At 41.2% G+C, this 20,994-nt stretch overlaps 1 protein-coding gene across 5 annotated transcripts in view; it reads right to left on the minus strand.

Moving 5' to 3' along the window:
• Positions 1 to 977: 977 nt before the first annotated feature.
• The window catches only part of AKAP6 (A-kinase anchoring protein 6), a 251,727-nt gene continuing 231,710 nt past the window's right edge, over positions 978 to 20,994 (minus strand). For 3 of the 5 annotated variants that reach the window (XM_028721043.2, XM_028721039.2, XM_077926106.1), the window contains exons 13-14: positions 10,402 to 13,775; positions 978 to 1,972 (exon numbers count right to left, since the gene is read on the minus strand). In XM_028721043.2, the coding sequence (XP_028576876.2) occupies positions 10,443 to 13,775 (3,333 nt within the window). In that variant the 3' untranslated portion in view covers positions 978 to 1,972; positions 10,402 to 10,442. Of the gene's footprint in view, positions 1,973 to 8,703; positions 13,776 to 20,994 lie in introns of those variants that run through there. The other 2 variants (XM_077926121.1, XM_077926116.1) reach the window with 2 other exon arrangements.

The raw sequence follows: 20,994 nt of genomic DNA on the forward strand, positions 1-20,994 counted from the left end.
TTGTGAGCTTCGATGTTGTATCTCTCTTCACACAAGTGCCCATTAATGAAGCCTTGACAGCCATTCAAAACAAATACAATCCCCCCGAATACATCTTGGACCTGACCAACCACTGCCTAACCAACACGTACTTCATCCACAATGGACAAAGATACAAACAGATAGAAGGAGCACCTATGGGATCACCCCTCTCACCGGTCATCGCAAACCTGTACATGGAACACTTTGAAACCAATGCTTTAGACAAGTCAGAACACAAACCCAAACTTTGGCTCAGATATGTTGACGACATATATATATATATATATATACTGTACCCGAGGACACCAAAACCTGCATATATACTGTAACTATATATATATATACTATATAATATGGTGATGTATATATAGTACATTTTCTACGTTACTGCAACTAATAAACATTCCAGCACTAAACATTAACCCTAATGTGATGTACATATTTATATATTCTTCATTTTCTAGCAGCAAGATCTCTGGTCTCCATCATATCTGCATCTTAAAGGCCAGTGGGGTGTAGTAGTTCTAGCTATTCTAGGACCTGGGAGTCCAGGGTTCGGATCCCCACTCAGCCATGACAAGTGACCTTGGGCCAGTCACATTCTCTCAGCCTAACCTACCTCTCAGGGTTGGTGTTGGGATAACCATGAGGAGGAGGAGAATGGGAACCATGTATACCACCTTGAGCTCCTTGCAGGAAAGGTGGGATAGAAATGCAATAACAATAATAAATAAAACAACTTTTTTTTGAATGCAATGGCCAAGATGTTTGGGCAAATCTTCAATGTTTGGTCTGCACATAGACTTAGGTGTCCTCATTATACATTCTTATGTATTGTATAATAAAGTAGGCAATGTATTATATTGCCTACACAGAACGGACTGGGACTGTATAAGTAAATAGATACTTATTAGAAACTGTATGCATTGCTTGCTTTTAAACAGGATTCGGGTAAATGAGAGCCAATTCCGAATTTTCCCCAGTAAACTACATTTATTATGGCAGTTCTAATTATCATGCAATCTAGTGGTTTTAAGGCTTATGTTTTCCACACCACTGGGCATCACAAACATTAAAGCATTTTATACTGTAATTATACATCAATGTTTACACTTGGTTATACATATATACAGAAATTATTCACACCTTGCTATTTCCTTCCTTCAAACCAACATAATTTTACTATGAAAGCAGCTTTTTAATAAATGTTATAAGAAATACAGCAAGGCACAATTTTTAAAAATGTGGGTTTTTTTTCTGATTACCACCTCAAGAAGCATTTTCGAAAACCAAAATGTTGTACTTAATTCAGTAGAATGTTAACAGTTCTTAATATACAACACTGTGTAGTTGTTTCTTGAAGTGTTGCATAGATTAATCTTGTAAAATTAAAATGAAAGGATGCATTTGTATTTCTTTTGTGTAACTTCCGCTGTGTTGATTCAAGAGCACGAGGGACTTTTCCTTTCGCTGCAATCAAATAAAATTCCCATTCTATAACATAAAATACTTCCAATAAACAATATGCATTATACACATAAAATATCAAATTTAATACATAAAATAGGAGAATAACTGACATTTACAATTCAGAAATGGTGATCCAGAATAATAATACATTCTGTGGAACTGCAAAATCATTTTTAAAAAACCAAAAAGTTTGTGGCTGAAAAGAAAATACAGAGACATACAAATTTGGAAGGGTAAGTTGTTAAGAGGTAGCTTGGGAAAGAAATCCATATGAAAGCAAATGGTTTTGTTACAAAGCAAAAGTGAAAACTGAAACAGGACCAGCATATGCATCCTGGTCACAAAACCAACATGGACAAATCACAGTTGGAAGGAAAATTTATCTTGGGAGTCAAGTGTAACAAAAGGCAGTGATACAATGGAATTAGAGGTCATCCCAGAGTTTAGAGGATGAGCCTGCACTTGAAGTGCAGCCAAGTTTCTAAAAGAAAAAGAAAAAGGTAATAGCAGGTTACATGAAGTACATTTTCATTTACAAAACACAAGCCTGTTTCAGACCAACCAAAAATAGCTACTCCATGACCTCATACCAATGTACTTATATGCAAAAAAACAAGAAATGACAGGATACGAGCAACAATTTTTCACAGCCTGAGGTTTAAGTCACTATCAGAGAGATGTCTTTTTATTGATGTAGAAACCTCATTGATTTTTATAAAACAAGATTTAGTTTCAAAAGGCACAGGGGAAATAATCAAGCCTGACCTTTTCCCTCCATCCTGTCCTTTCAGGTGCCTGTGAACTTACCTTCTCTGCCTTTTGCAAGTGTACCAATCAATAGGAATGCACGACTCAATAAAGGCCAACCAACCAAAATAATCTCCAGCCCTAAACCCATTACATGGAAGTAAGTCCCATTAAAATCAGGGGAACTTACTTCCAAGTAATCTGTTTAGGCTTGGGGTGTAAGTAGGTTACACAAACTATTTAAGTTATCATTTATAGTTCCCTGAAGAATAAAACAAGCGAGTCAACAAAGTGAGAGGACTCACACAAACAGTTTGTAAATATAAGATGCTGCATTAATATATCGTGAGAGCAATGAGTGCTTTTTCATTAAGTAGAACTTTCATGGCCTGGAGTTTAGGGTTAACCTATGCAACAAAGAGTCAAAGCTTATGATGAGGATTATGAAGAAATAACTGTCAGACTACAGCTAAGAGATTAGTACAAAGTACCTCTCTCAAGCATTTCCGAGGTGGCACTCCAGGCTTGCATTATATGCCTTCCAAATTAAGTGGAAATAGCTGCTTCTATCCAGGTACCTTCAGCTTTGATCTTATTTGCTGTAACTGACCTCTCTATTTTTATAGAAAATGGTGCTTGCACAAAATTGTAGAAAAAGAAAAAGGCACAGGCATATGGTTTGAACTGGAACCTAATGCACCATTGGGAAGTTTGTAGCATGCCTGTTCTTAAAACTTGTAGTAGTGGGCTTTCAATTAAAAAAGCCTCACTCTAGGACTCTATGCCCCCTTCATGGATCACTGCCTTGCCGTGGCGAAGGGGCTTGAAGAAACTCAGAGAAGCTATGAACTATGCCGAGCAGGGCACACAAGACGAACAGGTCATAGTGGAGAGTTTTGACCAAACGTGATCCACCTGGAGGAGGAACCGGCAAGCCACTCCAGTATCCTTGCCAAGAAAACTCCATGGACAAAGACAACAGGCACATAAAAGTTATGACGCTGGAAGATGAGCCCCTCAGGTCGGAAGGCGTCCAACATGCTACTGGGGAAGAGCGGAGGGCAAGTACAAGTAGATCCAGAGCTGATGAAGTGGCTGGGCCAAAGCCGAAAGGACGCTCAGTTGCGGATATGCCTGGAAGCGAAAGGAAAGTCCAATGCTGTAAAGAAAAATATTGCATAGGAACCTGGAATGTAAGAACCATGAACCTGGGTAAGTTGGAGGTGGTCAAAAATGAGATGGCAAGAATAAATATTGACATCCTGGGCATCAGTGAACTAAAATGGACGGGAATGGGCGAATTCAGTTCGGATGACCATCACATCTACTACTGTGGGCAAGAAACCCGTAAAAGAAATGGAGTGGCCCTCATAGTCAACAAAAGAGTGGCGAAAGCTGTACTGGGATGCAATCTCAAAAATGATAGAATGATCTCGATACGAATCCAAGGCAGACCTTTTAACATCACAGTAATCCAAGTTTATGCCCCAACTACTGGTGCTGAAGAAACTGAAATTGACCAATTCTATGAAGACTTACAACACCTTATAGAAGTGACACCAAAGAAGGATGTTCTTCTCATTATAGGGGACTGGAATGCTAAAGTAGGGAATCAAGAGATAAAAGGAACAACTGGCAAGTTTGGCCTTGGAGATCAAAACGAAGCAGGGCAAAGGCTAATAGAGTTCTGTCAAGAGAACAAGCTGGTCATCACAAACACGCTTTTCCAACAACACAAGAGACGACTCTACACATGGACATCACCAGATGGGCAGCATCGAAATCAGATTGATTATATTCTCTGCAGCCAAAGATGGAGAAGCTCTATACAGTCAGCAAAAACAAGACCTGGAGCTGACTGTGGCTCAGATCATCAGCTTCTTATAGCAAAATTCAAGCTTAAACTGAAGAAAGTAGGAAAAACCACTGGGCCGGTAAAATACAATCTAAGTCAAATCCCTTATGAATACACAGTGGAAGTGACGAACAGGTTTAAGGATTTAGATTTGGTGGACAGAGTGCCTGAAGAACTATGGATGGAGGCTCGTAACATTGTACAGGAGGCAGCAACGAAAACCATCCCAATGAAAAGGAAATGCAAGAAAGCAAAGTGGCTGTCCAACGAGGCCTTACAAATAGCGGAGGAGAGAAGGCAAGCAAAATGCGAGGGAGATAGTGAAAGATACAGGAAATTGAATGCAGATTTCCAAAGAACAGCAAGGAGAGACAAGAAGGCCTTCTTAAATGAGCAATGCAAACAAATAGAGGAAAACAACAGAATGGGAAGAACCAGAGATCTGTTCAAGAAAATTGGAGATATGAAAGGAACATTTCGTACAAAGATTACCATAATAAAAGACAAAAGTGGAAAGGACCTAACAGAAGCAGAAGACATCAAGAAGAGGTGGCAAGAATACACAGAGGAACTATACCAGAAAGAAATGGATGCCTCGTACACCCCAGGCAGTGTGGTTGCTGACCTTGAGCCAGACATCCTGGAAAGTGAAGTCAAATGGGCCTTAGAAAGCACTGCAAATAACAAGGCCAGTGGAAGTGATGGTATTCCAGCTGAACTATTTAAAATTTTAAAAGATGATGCTGTTAAGGTGCTACACTCAATATGCCAGCAAATATGGAAAACTCAGCAGTGGCCAGAAGATTGGAGAAGATCAGTCTACATCCCAATCCCAAAGAAGGGCAGTGCCAAAGAATGCTCCAACTACCGCACAATTGCACTCATTTCACATGCTAGCAAGGTTATGCTTAAAATTCTACAAGGAAGGCTCAAGCAGTATGTGGATCGAGAACTCCCAGAAGTGCAAGCTGGATTTAGAAGAGGCAGAGGAACCAGAGACCAAATTGCAAACATGCGCTGGATTATGGAGAAAGCTAGAGAGTTCCAGAAAGACATCTACTTCTGCTTCATTGACTATGCAAAAGCCTTTGACTGTGTCGACCACAGCAAACTATGGCAAGTTCTTAAAGAAATGGGAGTGCCTGATCACCTCATCTGTCTCCTGAGAAATCTCTATGTGGGACAAGAAGCTACAGTTAGAACTGGATATGGAACAACTGATTGGTTCAAAATTGGGAAAGGAGTACGACAAGGCTGTATTTTGTCTCCCTGCTTATTTAATTTATATGCAGAATACATCATGCGAAAGGCTGGGCTGGATGAATCCCAAGCTGGAATTAAGATTGCCGGAAGAAATATCAACAACCTCAGATATGCAGATGACACAACCTTGATGGCAGAAAGTGAGGAGGAATTAAAGAACCTTTTAATGAGGGTGAAAGAGGAGAGCGCAAAATATGGTTTGAAGCTCAATATCAAAAAAACGAAGATCATGGCCACTGGTCCCATCACCTCCTGGCAAATAGAAGGGGAAGAAATGGAGGCAGTGAGAGATTTTACTTTCTTGGGCTCCATGATCACTGCAGATGGTGACAGCAGCCACGAAATTAAAAGACGCCTGCTTCTTGGGAGAAGGGCAATGACAGGCCTAGACAGCATCTTGAGAAGTAGAGATGTCACCTTGCCAACAAAGGTCCGTATAGTTAAAGCCATGGTCTTCCCAGTAGTGATGTATGGAAGTGAGAGCTGGACCATAAAGAAGGCTGATCGCCGAAGAATTGATGCTTTTGAATTATGGTGCTGGAGAAGACTCTTGAGAGTCCCATGGATGGCAAGAAGATCAAATGCATCCATTCTTAAGGAAATCAGCCCTGAGTGCTCACTGGAAGGACAGATCGTGAAGCTGAGGCTCCAGTACTTTGGCCACCTCATGAGAAGAGAAGACTCCCTGGAAAAGACACTGATGCTGGGAAAGATGGAGGGCACAAGGAGAAGGGGGCGACAGAGGACGAGATGGTTGGATAGTGTTTTTGAGGTTACCAGCATGAGGTTGACCAAACTGCGGGAGGTAGTGGAGGACAGAGGTGCCTGGCGTGCTCTGGTCCATGGGGTCACGAAGAGTCGGACACGACTAAACGACTAAACAACAACAAAGGACTCTATGCATTTCAAACATCTAAACTTACATCGATATCAGGGAATTAAAAAACAACAACTGGTGGGCTAGTTGTGACTAACATGCATAAATTAACTTCAGCGGGCCTGAGTACAATTCAGTTGGGTACTACCCAGTATTTCTGCCTGGAATCAGGCATCCTGGAACAAATTTGCTGTGATATGTGATTGTCTGAGGATATATACTGAAATGAAGGATACAGAAAACCCCCGACATGAACCAGAATCAGTCACCCAAGAGGATGATCTCTGAGTGGGATCTGGCTTGTGCAAATGTGTTGCCTCCATAACTGTGGTCCATGTGTACAAATGGTGGCCAGTTCTAGCACTGTTGCAGGAAGAGAGGGGTCTCTACCACAGGGAAGGGGAGATGGCTCAATGGAAGAGCACATGCTTGCATGTAGAAGGTTCCACCTTCAATCTGTGGCATCTCCAGCTCAAAAGATGGAGTAGCAGCCAATGGGAAAGACTTCTGCGAGAGTCAGAGGAAACCATGCTAGACAAAGGGAACAAATATCCTGACTCGGTATAAGGCATCTTCCTATGTTCCTTAAAAAATTCTACAGGTGGGGTGGGTCACGGGTCATACTCAACGCAACAACAGAAGAGTGTGAGATCTCATCTGCTTTGTATATTTATTCTTTGGAAGCTTTCACCTCCACGAGGAAATTAAAAACAACAACAGTAGTGCAGTATTAAACCACACCAGATGACAGGATAGAATTATCACTCCTGATATAGAACTTTTCAAAGCTGCTATTACTTTGGCTTAATGGTCAATTTTATAGCACGGTGCTAAAAGAATGAGATTACAACTTAGATACATTCAGTGGCAAAATAGATTTGCTCACAACAGCTTTATTCTGGCTTGCAGCTGGAGTAAAAATCATGTGAAATTAGTTGAGCTACGTTGGTAAATATGCATACTGTCACCTTTGCGAACTGAGTTTATTTTTAGGGTACACATATACCATAGATAATTTTTTTTCTCTTAAGTATCACAGCTCCACATAAAATCACACATTTTAATGAGCTTAGCAGCACAGGTGCTCCAGGAAAAAAAAAATAATGGTGTTTGCCATTTATCTTTCAAATTAAATAATGTGTTTTTAAATAGTAACTTTTTTCATAATACACTTATGGGAACAACATTTATCTGTCACATTTTAAGAGATGTATTAGTAATAAATGTAAATTACCTTTGGAAAATCAGTAATTAGGCTCATCAAAAAAATAAACAATCTGCCACCAAAAAGATAATCTTTAGCATAGTTAAGTATAATAACTGTTATTTGAATAAGTTAACAAATTAGGATAGATTGCCTCTAATTCATTTCCCATAGCATGAGAGATGAAGTTAAAGTATCGACTAAGCTCTTACAGTGGGGGGAAGGGACTTCTAGAATCCATTGAAAATACAGATACCAGAGCCTTTGGCAGAGAGTTTCCTTTCACTGTAACATAAACAGTACTCTGACCCAGAGTTCCCCAGCAAAATGCACCTGGACTTCCACACATAAAGCCATCTTGAGGCTGCAATCCTACAAACAAGGGCAGTCTTAGTGATCTGCAGGTGCTGTTGGATTATGACTCCAAGTATTCCTGAACACTGGCAGTGATGGCTTGGGCTGATGAGGTTCTTAGTTCAACAATATCTGAAGGGCGCTATATTGCCTAACCTTGCTATACAGACTAACTTGGGAGTATGCCCCATTGAACTCTGTGGGTCTTACTCTGAGTGAATGGGCAACGGTAGTTCACTTGAATGTTAACATTATGCTGCTCACGCCTTTGCACAATTCACACAAGCGGGTGTTTTCAGAGGTAGAGCTGGCTGTAGTAGCGACTGCACTGCCTCAGGATCTCAGGAGTTCACAAGCAGTTGCCATGTTGGAATCTCTCCAGAATAAATGGTGCTTGTGTAAAAACTGCAAAACTGTTTTCGCTACACAGAGTGTTGTTAAAATACAGTGTGAATAAATAGTAGTGCTCTGATCACAGATAATGAGGTGGAAAAATGGGCCCATGGGATGGTACTTTGTCAATGCTGCATAGCACAAGAAATGAAATAAGTTCACAGGAACAGAGGTTGCACTGGAAATACCAATTTTCTATGGACATGTTCCCCAAACCAGCTCAAATTGCACTTTAAAAGGCATTTGTGAAATACTAAATTCAAATGGGGATGCACATCAGGATGTGTATCCCAATGAAAGCAACACAATGCATATAGATAATATCCTCCTTTAGATGTACATGCAGTTTATGCTCAGAGTTCCTGAACTAGCAAGTAATCCACACAGGGAACTCTGAAGCTGGACTAGGGCATATAACATAGATCTATCATCAAAACACTGTCTATCTTTGCAGAAACAAATGGTAAAAAAGAAATCTGTGTTTGTCTTTGGCAGGAAAAAAAGAATCACAGAGACCTGTGGCACTTCAAAAATCATTATGTTTATTGTGACATAAGCTTTTGTAGTCCAAGAAATATTAAACCACAATAACAATAGAATCAGATTACATATGTCTACTCAAAAAATAAGCCTGTTGAGTTAAATGAGGCTTATTCCCAAACAAGCATGTATAGGATTGTAGCCCAAAGGTGCTCATCCTTAAACTGCTGCAGACTCTTTCAACACAATCCTTTGCAGAGTTAGGCCAATGAAATTAACATTCCTCTCTGCATTTGATCAGGGTGTTACTTGATTCCACTGTGGTAGAGTGTATGTATATATCCTGTGTTACATAAATGGTAAACACTGTAGTTCTGTTGGAACTCTCATGAGATTGCTGTGAGTGCTCCTCCCTTAACGGTGACATCCTCCTGTTGTTTCTACAGCTCAGGGCAATGGGGGTGCAGGATCACATCATACTTGGGCACCTGCGAAAGATACCACTATCCTCTTCCAAGCTGCCCATACAGTACTTCAATAGAGAAGGGTCATTTTTCTATTTCAGTAGGGCAGTTGGCATTCCCATATAGCAATCACAGGAAAGGAATAGCTTTAGATAGTGCATTTGCATGTGCTGTTCCTTTCCCCTGTCTTACATGTTTTCTCCAGGCATTTAAGAAACTGCCTAATCTAATGTGCGTGACAGAGCAGAGAACAGTAACAAGTGTACTTGCTGAGTTGCAGAGTGCTTCCACTTATGTAGGCTTCCTGTGTGATGTGGAACCCTGCTTTTTACAGTGATCTACATCACACAGGAAGCCTCCAAGTTACAGGAAACACTCTAATATAGACAGCCACAATCCAACTCACAGATGGGGATGAGGGTGGGGGCCTAGTGCACTCATTGCTGTCCCCTGCCCTCCGCAAATGTGTTAAGCCATTTTCCTGAATGCCTACAGAAGGCTGTAGTGAGTTGGGTAACCTAGAACCAAGAGAGCAAGTGGAGATCCTCTCCTCCTAACTTTCCTTCCCCATCAACAGAGGCAGGATCAGCTATATTCACCCTCATGGTGTGGACTAGTTTGCTGTCTCTGAGCAGAGTTACCCAGATAGGAAGCAAAGGGCTGTTGAGGAAAGCCCAGAATATACTAGGTGTAACACTCAGTTTCTCCCATCTTCCTTTTCCCCAACATAGTGGGACAGTATTGCATCTCTTTTGAATCTGCTTCCACTGATAACTGCTGCCTTGCAGAAAGAGGATTGCTACTGATTTCTCTTGGATTCATTGGGTAATTTTGCATAGTACAAATATCTGAGGAAATGCAACCAAGAAGTCTGAATCAAACAAGGGCTAGTTCTTTCTTTCTTTCTTTTTTGAGCACAGATTGAGCCAGAGTACAAAATGAATGCTGTTCACATCAGCTGAAAATAGTATTTAACTAGCTGCTTTTCACAGGGAAGGAAATATGTGAAGTGATCAGCTAGGGATCAGCTCCTGCTTTTGTGAATCTTGACAAATAAAGGTAGTGATTTGAACGCATATTTGCCATTCTCAGCTGATGCTTGTTTATCTGAGTCTGTATCTGTATCTTAAACATAAAAGAAGTGGCCTGGAATGGTTTTTAATTCAAGAGACACAATGCTATGATCTACTCGAAAACTCTGAAAGGCCACACATTTCCTGCTTCATTATAGTCACGTCAGCAATAAGCAAAGCTTGTAGTGTTTAGTACCTACCTCTTTATGAAACAACGTGTGTGTCCATGGAGGAATACATTCTACCTCTGTGTATTTATGTGCCTTTCTTTGTGAAGATGCAGGAGGTTTTCTTCACATGTAAGAGTTTTAGTGTCCTGGTGCAAAACATCCTTCTCTTTCAAGTGGTCAGGCGTTAATTGAATGGCTTCAGCTGAGGCCTTTATAGAGGAAGCAAAACCTTCTTCAGACCTTGCGATCTCAAGTGGCTCTCTGAGATGATTTTCTTTAGAGTTATTTGGGAAGGAATTCAAGACTGGACATTCATTAGGGATGTCCAGACTCAAAGATTCACTAGCATAACTTAAATTATCTGATATCATCTGGCTAAGAGAGCCAGGCATGCTGATGTCCATCTCCTCACTTAAGAAAGAAAAGCCACTACATTCAGCAGATGTTTTAGGCTCATCTATTAAATCCAGGGCTTCGTATTTTACTTCCACTTCACTGTCAGGAAGATATCCCTGCTGTTCCACTCGTTCATCTTCAGGACAGGCTTCAAAAAAGCATTCAATATTTTCCGCAAAGTCTAGAGGGACTGGAGTGCTGGTCTTTTCTTCAACATATTTAGTTACCTCCCCACAGTCACTGTCATGAGAAGAAAGTGAGAGGTACGAATAAAAATCACCTTTTTTAAGTTGAATGGGCCTGTGAGAATGTTCTAGAACCTTTTCCCTGATCTGGGCTAATGAATGTGGAACAGCTGGTTGTTCACTTTCAGGCTGAGACTTGTTCTTTAAGGCTGTTGAGGCCATGTCAATTATCTCCATCACAAAGTTGTGCACTGAACAATCCTCCTCATTTCTTTTATCAAAAGCAGCAGTTTCACAGCTACAACAGGAATCACTACAGCCAGCTGATGCATTTCCTTCTGCTTCATTTGATTTTAAAGATGCACAGCAATCTCCACCATGTTCACTAATTCCTGTTCTGCTTTGTTGATCATTTGGTAGCGATTTTGGTAATGCCATATCTGAACTTTTCATATCCGAGTCAAATTCTGTAAAAGGTTTTATAATAGAATGGCCTTCAAACTGAGTATGTTTTTTATATTCTTTCTGAGAGCTGGATATTTTTGACAATTGAGCTGGCTCTTTACCATCCATATGTGAATCATCCGAACTATCAGTAAATGCTTCACAGATACAACATTCATTTTCACTTCCTTTACTAAGTGGGCTAACATTCATGGCAGCAGTTGAAATTTGAATATGTTCTTCCTTTGGACTTTCTTGAGTAATAGTAACATTTCCATTCTCCATGTCATCCACAAAGTGATCTTTGGAAACTTGAAAGCCATCATTTTTCATTTGCCTTTTTGTCCCTGACTCATCATGGCTCTCTGACGTGTTCTTACTGTTGCCATTATTTTTTGAAAGCTTGCGTATGGAATCATTCAAGAATTTTTCAATGCTCAATGAATCTTTTGCTTTCAAAGTCTCATTACTTCTTAAATTCTTACAGCCCTGGATTTCATCATCCAGATTGCACTTTCTCTTCTCCTTTGTCAGATTAAATTTTGGTCTGATCCATGTGTAGAGTTCATTCTTTATGTAGTCAAGTCCTGAAATTAAATTGCAGTCTTCATAAATATCCTCATCAGTTGCAATACTAGAATCATCATCTTCATCTTTAATGCCTAGCTCTTCCTCAGTCAAGGTGAGAGTAGAACTTGATAGCAAATCACTATCATCTTCATCATCAGTGCAAGCGGAGGTACAGGAAACATTAACAATCATGCTAACGTTGACATCGCTCTCATCAGCTACCGACCGACTGAGGTGTTTTCTGAATGATGCATTTGAATCTGGTGCTTTATTTCTGTGCAGTACAATATCTTCAGAGCACAAAGACAGGTCATCACTGCTGCTTAGCTCAGTGAGAGAAGCCGGCGAATCTTCATTGATAGAGGACGCAATATCCAATGACAACTGGCCAGCCAAGGACATTCTTTGAGAAGTGCTTTGGAGTGTGATATCGGAGATGCTACGCTTTATTTTTTGGTCTAAAGGGCTCTGGATATTTTCTAGACGATTCAGAAGGTCTAAGGTCCTTTTGCTAAGTTCCCCAACTGAATCACTACTTCCACTTAGGTCTCCAGAGCCATTGCAACTAAAAAGATCTTCATTGCTTTTGTAGGGTGTTAGCCAACTCTCCAAGGATGTGCTACGATGAAGCCCATCTCCACTTCTAAAAACAGTGGGGCCAAACAACTCATTTGTCACCGAAAGGGAGTCTAAAGAAGAGCTATGAGATAAAGTTGGGCACAGCTTTGCATTTGTTGGGTCGCTCAGTTTCTTCAAATCCTCCACAAATTCACAGTGTTTGGGGTCTCCATCATCCAAGTTGGTTGAGAAAGCAATCTCGTCTGTAGATACAAGTGGCTTGAACTCTAAAGGTTGATGTTCCGATTTCAAGGGGACCTTATCAAAATAAAAGCCATGAAGCAAACTACCCTGCTTATGTGCTTTTTCTGAGTTTGATTGTTTCATTATCATTGGTAGCTTGAATTTGGAACCCTGAAGGTAAGAATAGTCATAAAATGTAAAGACATTGTGTTTTCCTTGTTGCAATGCTTCTGAAGCCTCAGAACCCTGATGGGCGATGCTGCCCAGGCTTTTAGCTCTGTCGCTGGACTTTGACTGGGAAGTATTTAAGAAATTAAAATGGATCTCCCCATCCGCTTGCTTTAAATTTTGTTTTATCACATCAACTATATTCCCTAACTGGGAATCTGAAATGCTAGTCACAGAATTACCCTGCTTTCTATCAGTATCATTTTGCAATTGGACACCAGGATTTTGGATAGCTTCTGCCTCACTTCCATTGACTGTTTTATTCTGACTGTCAGAATGCCTACTTACATTTCCACTGTGATACATATAATTCTGTGGGCTTGTCAAAGTGGTCCTGCCCATTAGTTCTGGCAAATTTTTGGTTGGTGACAACAAAGAGTTCTTATTCACATGCTTCTTTAACGTGTCCGAGTGTGTAAGTGTGGAGGATTTGGATGTCTTTTTCATTAGAGATATATGATTTTCCCCTGATAGCTCTACATTGTGAAGGCTGTACACTTGGTAGACTTGTGGACCTGGAGATGCTGTAATGCTTGGGCTGCTGAGGCAATTTTCATGTACAGTGGGATTTTCCTCCTGTTTGGGACAGTCATTATTACCACATGCTTCATAGGGAGAGTTCAGTTTTGTGTCATCTTGCTTCAGTTCTTGATCAAGCTCATTGAATTCCTCATTAACGCTAATCAACGTATTACTTATATCCATTTCATCCCATTCTAGTGCATCTTCATTTGTGCCATTCAGCTCCATTAAGCTTGGATCGATAACATTCAGGGATTCCTGTTAAAAACAGAGAAATAGAATAGTCAGTTAAATCACAAACAGTACATCCCACCTCCATAACTGAAAGTCAATACATAGTTCCTTACTCCTTGTAAAAAGCCCATTTCTCATCAGTTTTGCTATGCTGCATGAAACAAGAGATAAATTACTGAAATACAATAAATAACAGTAAAGAGCAATAGGTAAAGTTCAGAGTGTGGACATAGAAAAGCTCATTCAGATTTTATCTTAGCTATGAAGTTCACTGGGCATTGGGCTGCTAAACTAGAAATCTAGCAATAGTGGTGAGTTCAACAGAATCCCTCATACCTGCTTAACCAAGGATGAACCACATTAAAAACAGCAGTTCCTTCTTTCTCTAGAATCTAGGGATCACCATGCACCATGCACCTCGTCTAAGCTTCAGCCTATTCTGTCTCGTCCAATTAATGGCTCCCAAACTCAAGGTGCTGGTATTGGATCTGGTGAGGTGCCAATCTGCAGTGTATTTCAAGGACTCAACTGTCTGTCCCCCCCACCCATAGCCACAAACAGGATCAGCACCACAAACTCCTCAGGAAACTGGTGCTAGTTTTAGGATGCCTTGGATTATCTGTGTAGAAGACAAGATGAGGTGGGGTTTTTTTTTTTGTTACAATTGCAGCTGGAGAGCCAAGGTTAAACTTCCCCTACTGCAGGCTGTGGTCCCACTCAATGCCCCTCCTGCCCACTCCACAACCCAGTGTGCTTCAAAGTGATAAATTTAGTGCCATATCTAGTTTGGCTTTTAGAGACAGGGAGTGACTATTCTAACTATAACCATATAACAATCTGACAACGACAGAGGAGACTGTACAATCATGCTCAAATACTAGGCCGGTACTGAACAGTCAACCCAATGTATAACCTACATGTTTTTGGTTTGTAATACAATATGGTGGTAATAGTATAATGCTTCTCATGGCAACCATGATGTCCTGAGCAACACCACACTAAAAGAGGAAGTCTCAGCATGATTGCTGATGTCCTGAGATATGTGGCTACCTCTGTCAGTTTAGCCAGGAAGTCTGTCACCCCTCAGGCAGTGACAAAATGCCAGGCGGCACTTACCGCAGGGCCTGCAGCACACCCAAGCCACACATCTCTCCTGGGAGTGACGCGGTGGCTTGGGCACCTGCAGGCTCCGTGCTGCCCAAATGGTCTGCCTGCCGCCTCCCCATCAGCTGTAGGGCGGCTGAGTGGGAGGAGGCAGGCAGACTCCTTGGAGGCCCCACGGAGCATCCTGCCTCAGCTTGCCCTGCCCCGCAGGCAGTTGGTCCCGCCCATGGGCACAGGGCATGTGCGCCACCCAATCGGCTTGCTCCACCACTGCAGAGGTGTCTTCAAGGGATTTGCCAGCCAAGGCACCAGAAATATCCTGCTAAACTATCAGGAAACCACCTGGCATTACCTTAGCATCTGCTTTGCATTGCATGTGGAAGTTCTTCAGTTCAACCCCTGGCGTTTCTAGGCTGGGCTAGGAATGTTGCCTACCTGAAACCCTGGAGAGCTTCTGCTAGTCAATTTGGACAGTACTGACTTATATGGACCTACTGTCTGACTCAGAATAAGCAGGTCTCTGTGGCTAATGCACCATCCTGTTATCTGCCCTTGACAAAGGAACTACACCAGGTTTCTAACACAAAACACCAAATTCAGAGTGTTCTGTATTATGTGGGTGGGTCCAGATATCAACTGAGACAGACCTGTGGTTGTGAGGGAGGCATGAAAATCATAAGCCACTCCCAACAAGGGACCTTAGCATGGATGAGATTCCCGGGGACACCCAACCTGGGCGTTAATGTTCATCTGTTATACAAGTTCTTATAACAGCTCCTTTGTATAGAGTATACCCAACTCTGCTGAATTTTTATTTGAATTTCCATTTGTTTGCTTGCTGATAAAAGCAGTATTAATGACTGGTTAGTATGACTAATGAATGTGAAAGACTTTAGTTGTAAAAGCAATCCATCAGTCGTCTAATCAAATACTACATTAATTTCATATATTGCCTGTGCTGACATTGCTCTGGGAAACTGCTGAATAATGAAGCAAGACGGTAGGGGGAAAATTGTTGCCTTCCTATGAAATTGTCGGTTTTATGTATACAACATTTAAAGCTAATCTGATGAAGCCTTCCCCTCTTTTTTTTTAGATGTATATTCAACTGTGAAAGAAAAGAAGATAGGCATTCGGGGGGGGGGGGGGGCTTTTCAAAGGATGTGGCACAATGCAATAGAAAAGATGGGAAATTGCTCCTATCCAATTTTCCTATTTGACCTTTTAACTGGACACTTTGCAGTAGATGGGACTGCATAACACATGAGATGTCTTCTAATTCTGGGATACTGGAATTCTATTGTTTAGTGAAGCAAAGCTCCAAAGGGCTCTAGGTTCTTAAACCTTCTACATAAAACTTCCATGCATACAGAGACATCACTGAAGTTTTCTCCATATTTCAAAGTGCATACCAAGAGTAACTAATGTCTTCTTTAAGATTTGAAGGGACAGAAGACTAGCTACAGACTCCATAATTTTGTGAACCTGCAGAACCCACCCGCTTCTTAAATATAAAATGCTTGTCACTTTCTGGCAAGGAAGATAACATTGCTGCTGTAAATCAGCTTTTGCCTGCTTCATTTATTCTGTACATCATGCAGATTCCACAGCAGAACAGAAACAATGACATAACCTCAACTCATTTATTTTAATTGTGGGATCACTTATTTCAAAACTTACTTTTTGTCACTTAACTGCTCAGAGTTTCACATGGGAAATTAATTAATTTCAGTAGCTCTACCCTGAGTAAAAATTAGTCGAACACCACCCACTGGGTTGTAGATCCCAGGATCTGCTGAAAGAAAGGTTCTCCTCCTTCTGCAGCCAGCTGAAAATTTTCTCCATAGTGTTGAGCAAAGCAGGGGCTTCCAGAATGGTGTGGCAGGTTGCAGGTGGGACAAGGAATAGGTAAAAACTCCCTCTTCATGTAATATTCCAATAAAGATGTTTTTATGTCTTGACAGAACAGACCTGTAGCATAAGCACCTCATATGCTTTTACAGGACAATTAACAAAGAGTTTTGGTGGCTGGAGCAACTACCTTTTCTTTCACTTACACTAGTTGTCAGCTCTGAACGACTGGATAAACCATTGTGGAAATGAAGCAAAATGAATGAAAGAAGCCATCCCCCACTTCTAAGAATGTATGAACCACAATGAAAAACAAAAATGATTTTGTATTTGAAAAATGCCAGCATGCCAGTTACTTCTTCTGAGGGAAGTAATCATGTTTACAGTGCCCGTTTCACCTCTGCAGCCCTCATGTTTTTGTTCTAAATGGGTCTCCTTGTGTTGCAGCCAAACAGAGAGCTATCCTCTTTGCACAACACCTACACCTCATCATTAATAAGCAGCAACTGCAAAAGGACATTCACGCTGCAACATTTTTGGGTCCACAAATGTGTATAAACACAGCGCTTTACTATGGCTCTCTAGAGGCAAGAGCAATTAGATTCATATACTTACTGTAATTAAAGTTAAAGCAGAAGCTAATTAGCAATGTTGTGTTTACTTTTCTTTAAAGAAAATAAAGATCCTAGAGTCAGACACACAATATATATATTTTTAAATTTAATGATTGCAGGTACCCACAACTATAATTCAGTCCTTATATTAGTTTCTTCGCTTGTTCATAGCCCTTCCTAGCATTTGTTGGTAGAAAATGTGATGGAAATCACTCTAGCTTTAAAGGGAAGTAGAGGAGTCATTTTTATGCTGTAAGATACGACAAGGTATATGTTCTACATTTTCCCCCTAAATCAGTTTTCTTATTGCAAATAATTAGCCTTTTGAGCTCTTGACAAAGCATGGCTCCAACCTTGTATTGAGCTTTAAGACAAGACAGTGGACTGTCTAGGTTCAGTGTTGTCTGTACTATACTAGCTGGGTTTCAGACAGGAGTCTTTCCTAGTCCAGGGATTAAGCTTTGGGCTTCCTTCATCCTAAGTATGTGTTCCACCACCAAACTATACCCACATCCTTGTGAAAGGTCAATTAAGAATGCTAGGGTCAGATGTCTGTAAACATAGTTGGATAGCACCATCGACCACAGAAGGGTGTCCACAACCCATGTGGTCTCAGTAAAGGATCTGATTTTGTGCAACTAATAGTGATCCTTCAGCCATTGCATTGAGGCACATCTTATAATAAGAAACACAAAGATAAAAGAGCATTTGAGCAGCAACTGGGAATGCTGGGATGTTCAATATGCAAGCTCAAGGAAGAGAAATCCCATTTCCTTGTCTATTCTATATGGAAAAAATTGATGGGCCCTTAGCTGGGTTCCCTATTCCATTGATTGCCCCTCCCCCACTCCTGAACACCCCCAATATCCACAGTTGAAAAAGCAAAGGCAGCTTAATTTCCAACTTATATTTCTTTCACATGAATCAAGAGAAAACCTGGGTGTCAAATAATTCTGTGTACATTGCGGCAGCCTTTGGCTATGTGCAATAAAACTGACTGAGACTGAAAACCTGGAACATTAAAACACCATTTATAGTATTGTAACCAGTGCTGGAGGAAGGGTAAGGTTATCAGATGTCCCCGTTTCCCGGGGACAGTCCCCAGATTTACAAATCAGTCCCCTGACAAAATCCATCTATTTAATAGGAAGTTGAAAAGTGTCCCTGGATTCATTTTAAAAAATCTGGTAACCTTAAGGAAGGGGGGGTCGGGGTGTGTGGTCTGCCCTGGGTGTCATCACTGAGGGGTGTGTGTGTGACAAAATGACAAAAATATGAGTTTTAAATAATAATAATAATAAAATTGGGCTCATGAAACTTTTTTAGTTCAGTCAACAAACGTAATGAAACGCGGCTGGCACTGGGTGCCACACTGCAGGGGCCAGCACTTACTGCAGGGCCTGCAGCGTGCTCAAGCCACACGTCTCTCCTGGGAGTGATGTGGTGGTTTGGGCGCCTGCAGACTCTGCAGCGTGGGGCTTGTGTCTGCCCACTGCCTCTCTCTCAGCTGCTCTCCAGCTGAGGGGGAGGCAGCGGAGAGGCTTGATGCAGTGCGCCCTGCCCCCATGGGTGGCTCGCCCCATTCCCAGCTGCAGGACAAACGTGCCACACTGGGCACCTGAGCGGCTAGCTACACCACTGATTGTAACCCCCATTTGGCTAAAATGCAGCAACCCACATTGGGCTAAAATGGAAGAATAGGGAGCTTCCTGTTTGATTGCAGAATTTGTTTGATACGGCTGTAAACTAATTTTTCAGGGGCACATGGAGCTGTACAAGAAAGGTATGGGTAGAAAACCCTTTTTGCATGAAAAGAACTCTGCTCATGCTTCTCTGATTCCAACTAGTAATTTCTTGCAAGATACAGTTTGTCACCAGAATGATTCATTCCAGGGCTCCAAGCATAAAGGTCTACACTGGGAATTATGTGGCGCGATGACAAAATCAATTTATCCATCTACTACCCTTTTTGGATCCTAGCCCATGCCAGAGACTCATTTGGTTAACCTTTAAAGCCCCTTGCAAATGTTCAAGGGAAGGAACTTTCAAAATTACCTACTGCAGAAAAAAACACCACACATGGGTGTCCTGTTTAAAATTTTGGTCACTTAAACAATTCAAAGAAAATTTCACAATTTCCACAAATTGCGTGGGGCATACCCATTTAAGTAAGTACTGGGTCTTAAGCACTGTTAACACTCTGACTTCAAAAAAGGAAGGACTGTGGAAAACAGTGGTTACTTTCTGGTCTATCACATTTTAAATCAATTTAAGTGACAATCACTGGTTTACGTGTCAAATCGTATAGGAAGAGGGGATTTATTTGTGTTGATAACATCTGGAAACACAGCACATTTTATTGGAAGTTGCTTTTGCTGCTCTATAGTTTGCTTTTCATCTGTCAAGGGGTTACATGACAGGTATGTATGCGTTTGTGTGTTCAAGCTTCAATGTCATTTTGGTCTCAACATTGCTTCAGGTGCAATATATTCATTCCCCCTTCTAAACAAGTACAATAAAGGATATTCACAGGAAGAAAATGCAACAACAAAAAACAACCACCACCAAACAAGATAGCTAGATGTGCCTTAAAAACACATTTATGAATGACCAGTTGTTCAAGAATGTGAAGGGGGTATATCGTATTCAAATGTGTATCCTATCAACAGGTAGGTAGCCGTGTTGGTCTGTCGTAGTCGAAACAAAAAATAAAATAAAAATCCTTCCAGTAGCACCTCAGAGACCAACTAAGTTTGTTATTGGTATGAACTTATATCTGAAGAAGTGTGCATGCACACGAAAGCTCATACCAATAACAAACTTAGTTGGTCTCTAAGGTGCTACTGGAAGGATTTTTAAATTTTTTAAATTTTGTTTATCCTATCAACAGCAATGCAACACGTAAATATCCTCACACGGGGATGGATTCAGACTTTGCTTTCTGTGAATAGGCTGTTACTGTTGGAAGGAAGATGACTTTTGCCAATTCATCCTTCCTCTCTAGCTCCTCAGCTCACAGGCAGAATTTGGGGCTGAGGACTGCAGCAGGAGATCAGCAAAAGGACTGTCCCCTGTCTCTGTGGGCAATATCATTCACTTAGGCGAGAGCTGTTCCATAGACAGCAGTCTGAAGCGATGAAGAAGCTAAAGTATGGACTAAAGAGCAATCCAAATTAGAGGGCAAACCAGAAGGTAGAATGGGGGGGGGGGGGATGGACCAAGAATCACAACCAAGAAGCAATCCAGGTCAGAGGGAAAACTAGAAAGCAGATTCGAGAACAAGTCAAGAGTCAGCACCAACCAGCAACACACACAGGCCTTGTTCAAGCAAAGTTCCGCTGAGGCAGGAAGTCCTCTTATGCAAGAGCCAATGCCCAACCTGGGTAGTCTGGAAGGTTCATCCCGGAGAAGCTCCAGAGACACTGCTTGCCACATGGGGTAAAAGGGTCAGCAGTTTTATGTATTTATTTGTTGCACCCACCCTGGGTATTGCCACAAAGGGCAGGATAGAAGTTTGTTTTAGAAAAAATAAAAAATAAAAATCTACAAAGGAGCCTGCTTATGTACCCCAGTCTCCTTGCTGGAACAAAAGAGGGTCAGTTGTATGACTAAGATAGTATTCTGAGGCCAGTTATCATAGTTCTTTCTTTTTCCATGTTATCTTAATTACCTTG

Source organism: Podarcis muralis, chromosome 1, assembly GCF_964188315.1.
Source record: "Podarcis muralis chromosome 1, rPodMur119.hap1.1, whole genome shotgun sequence".
NCBI classification, from domain to species: Eukaryota; Metazoa; Chordata; class Lepidosauria; order Squamata; family Lacertidae; genus Podarcis; species Podarcis muralis.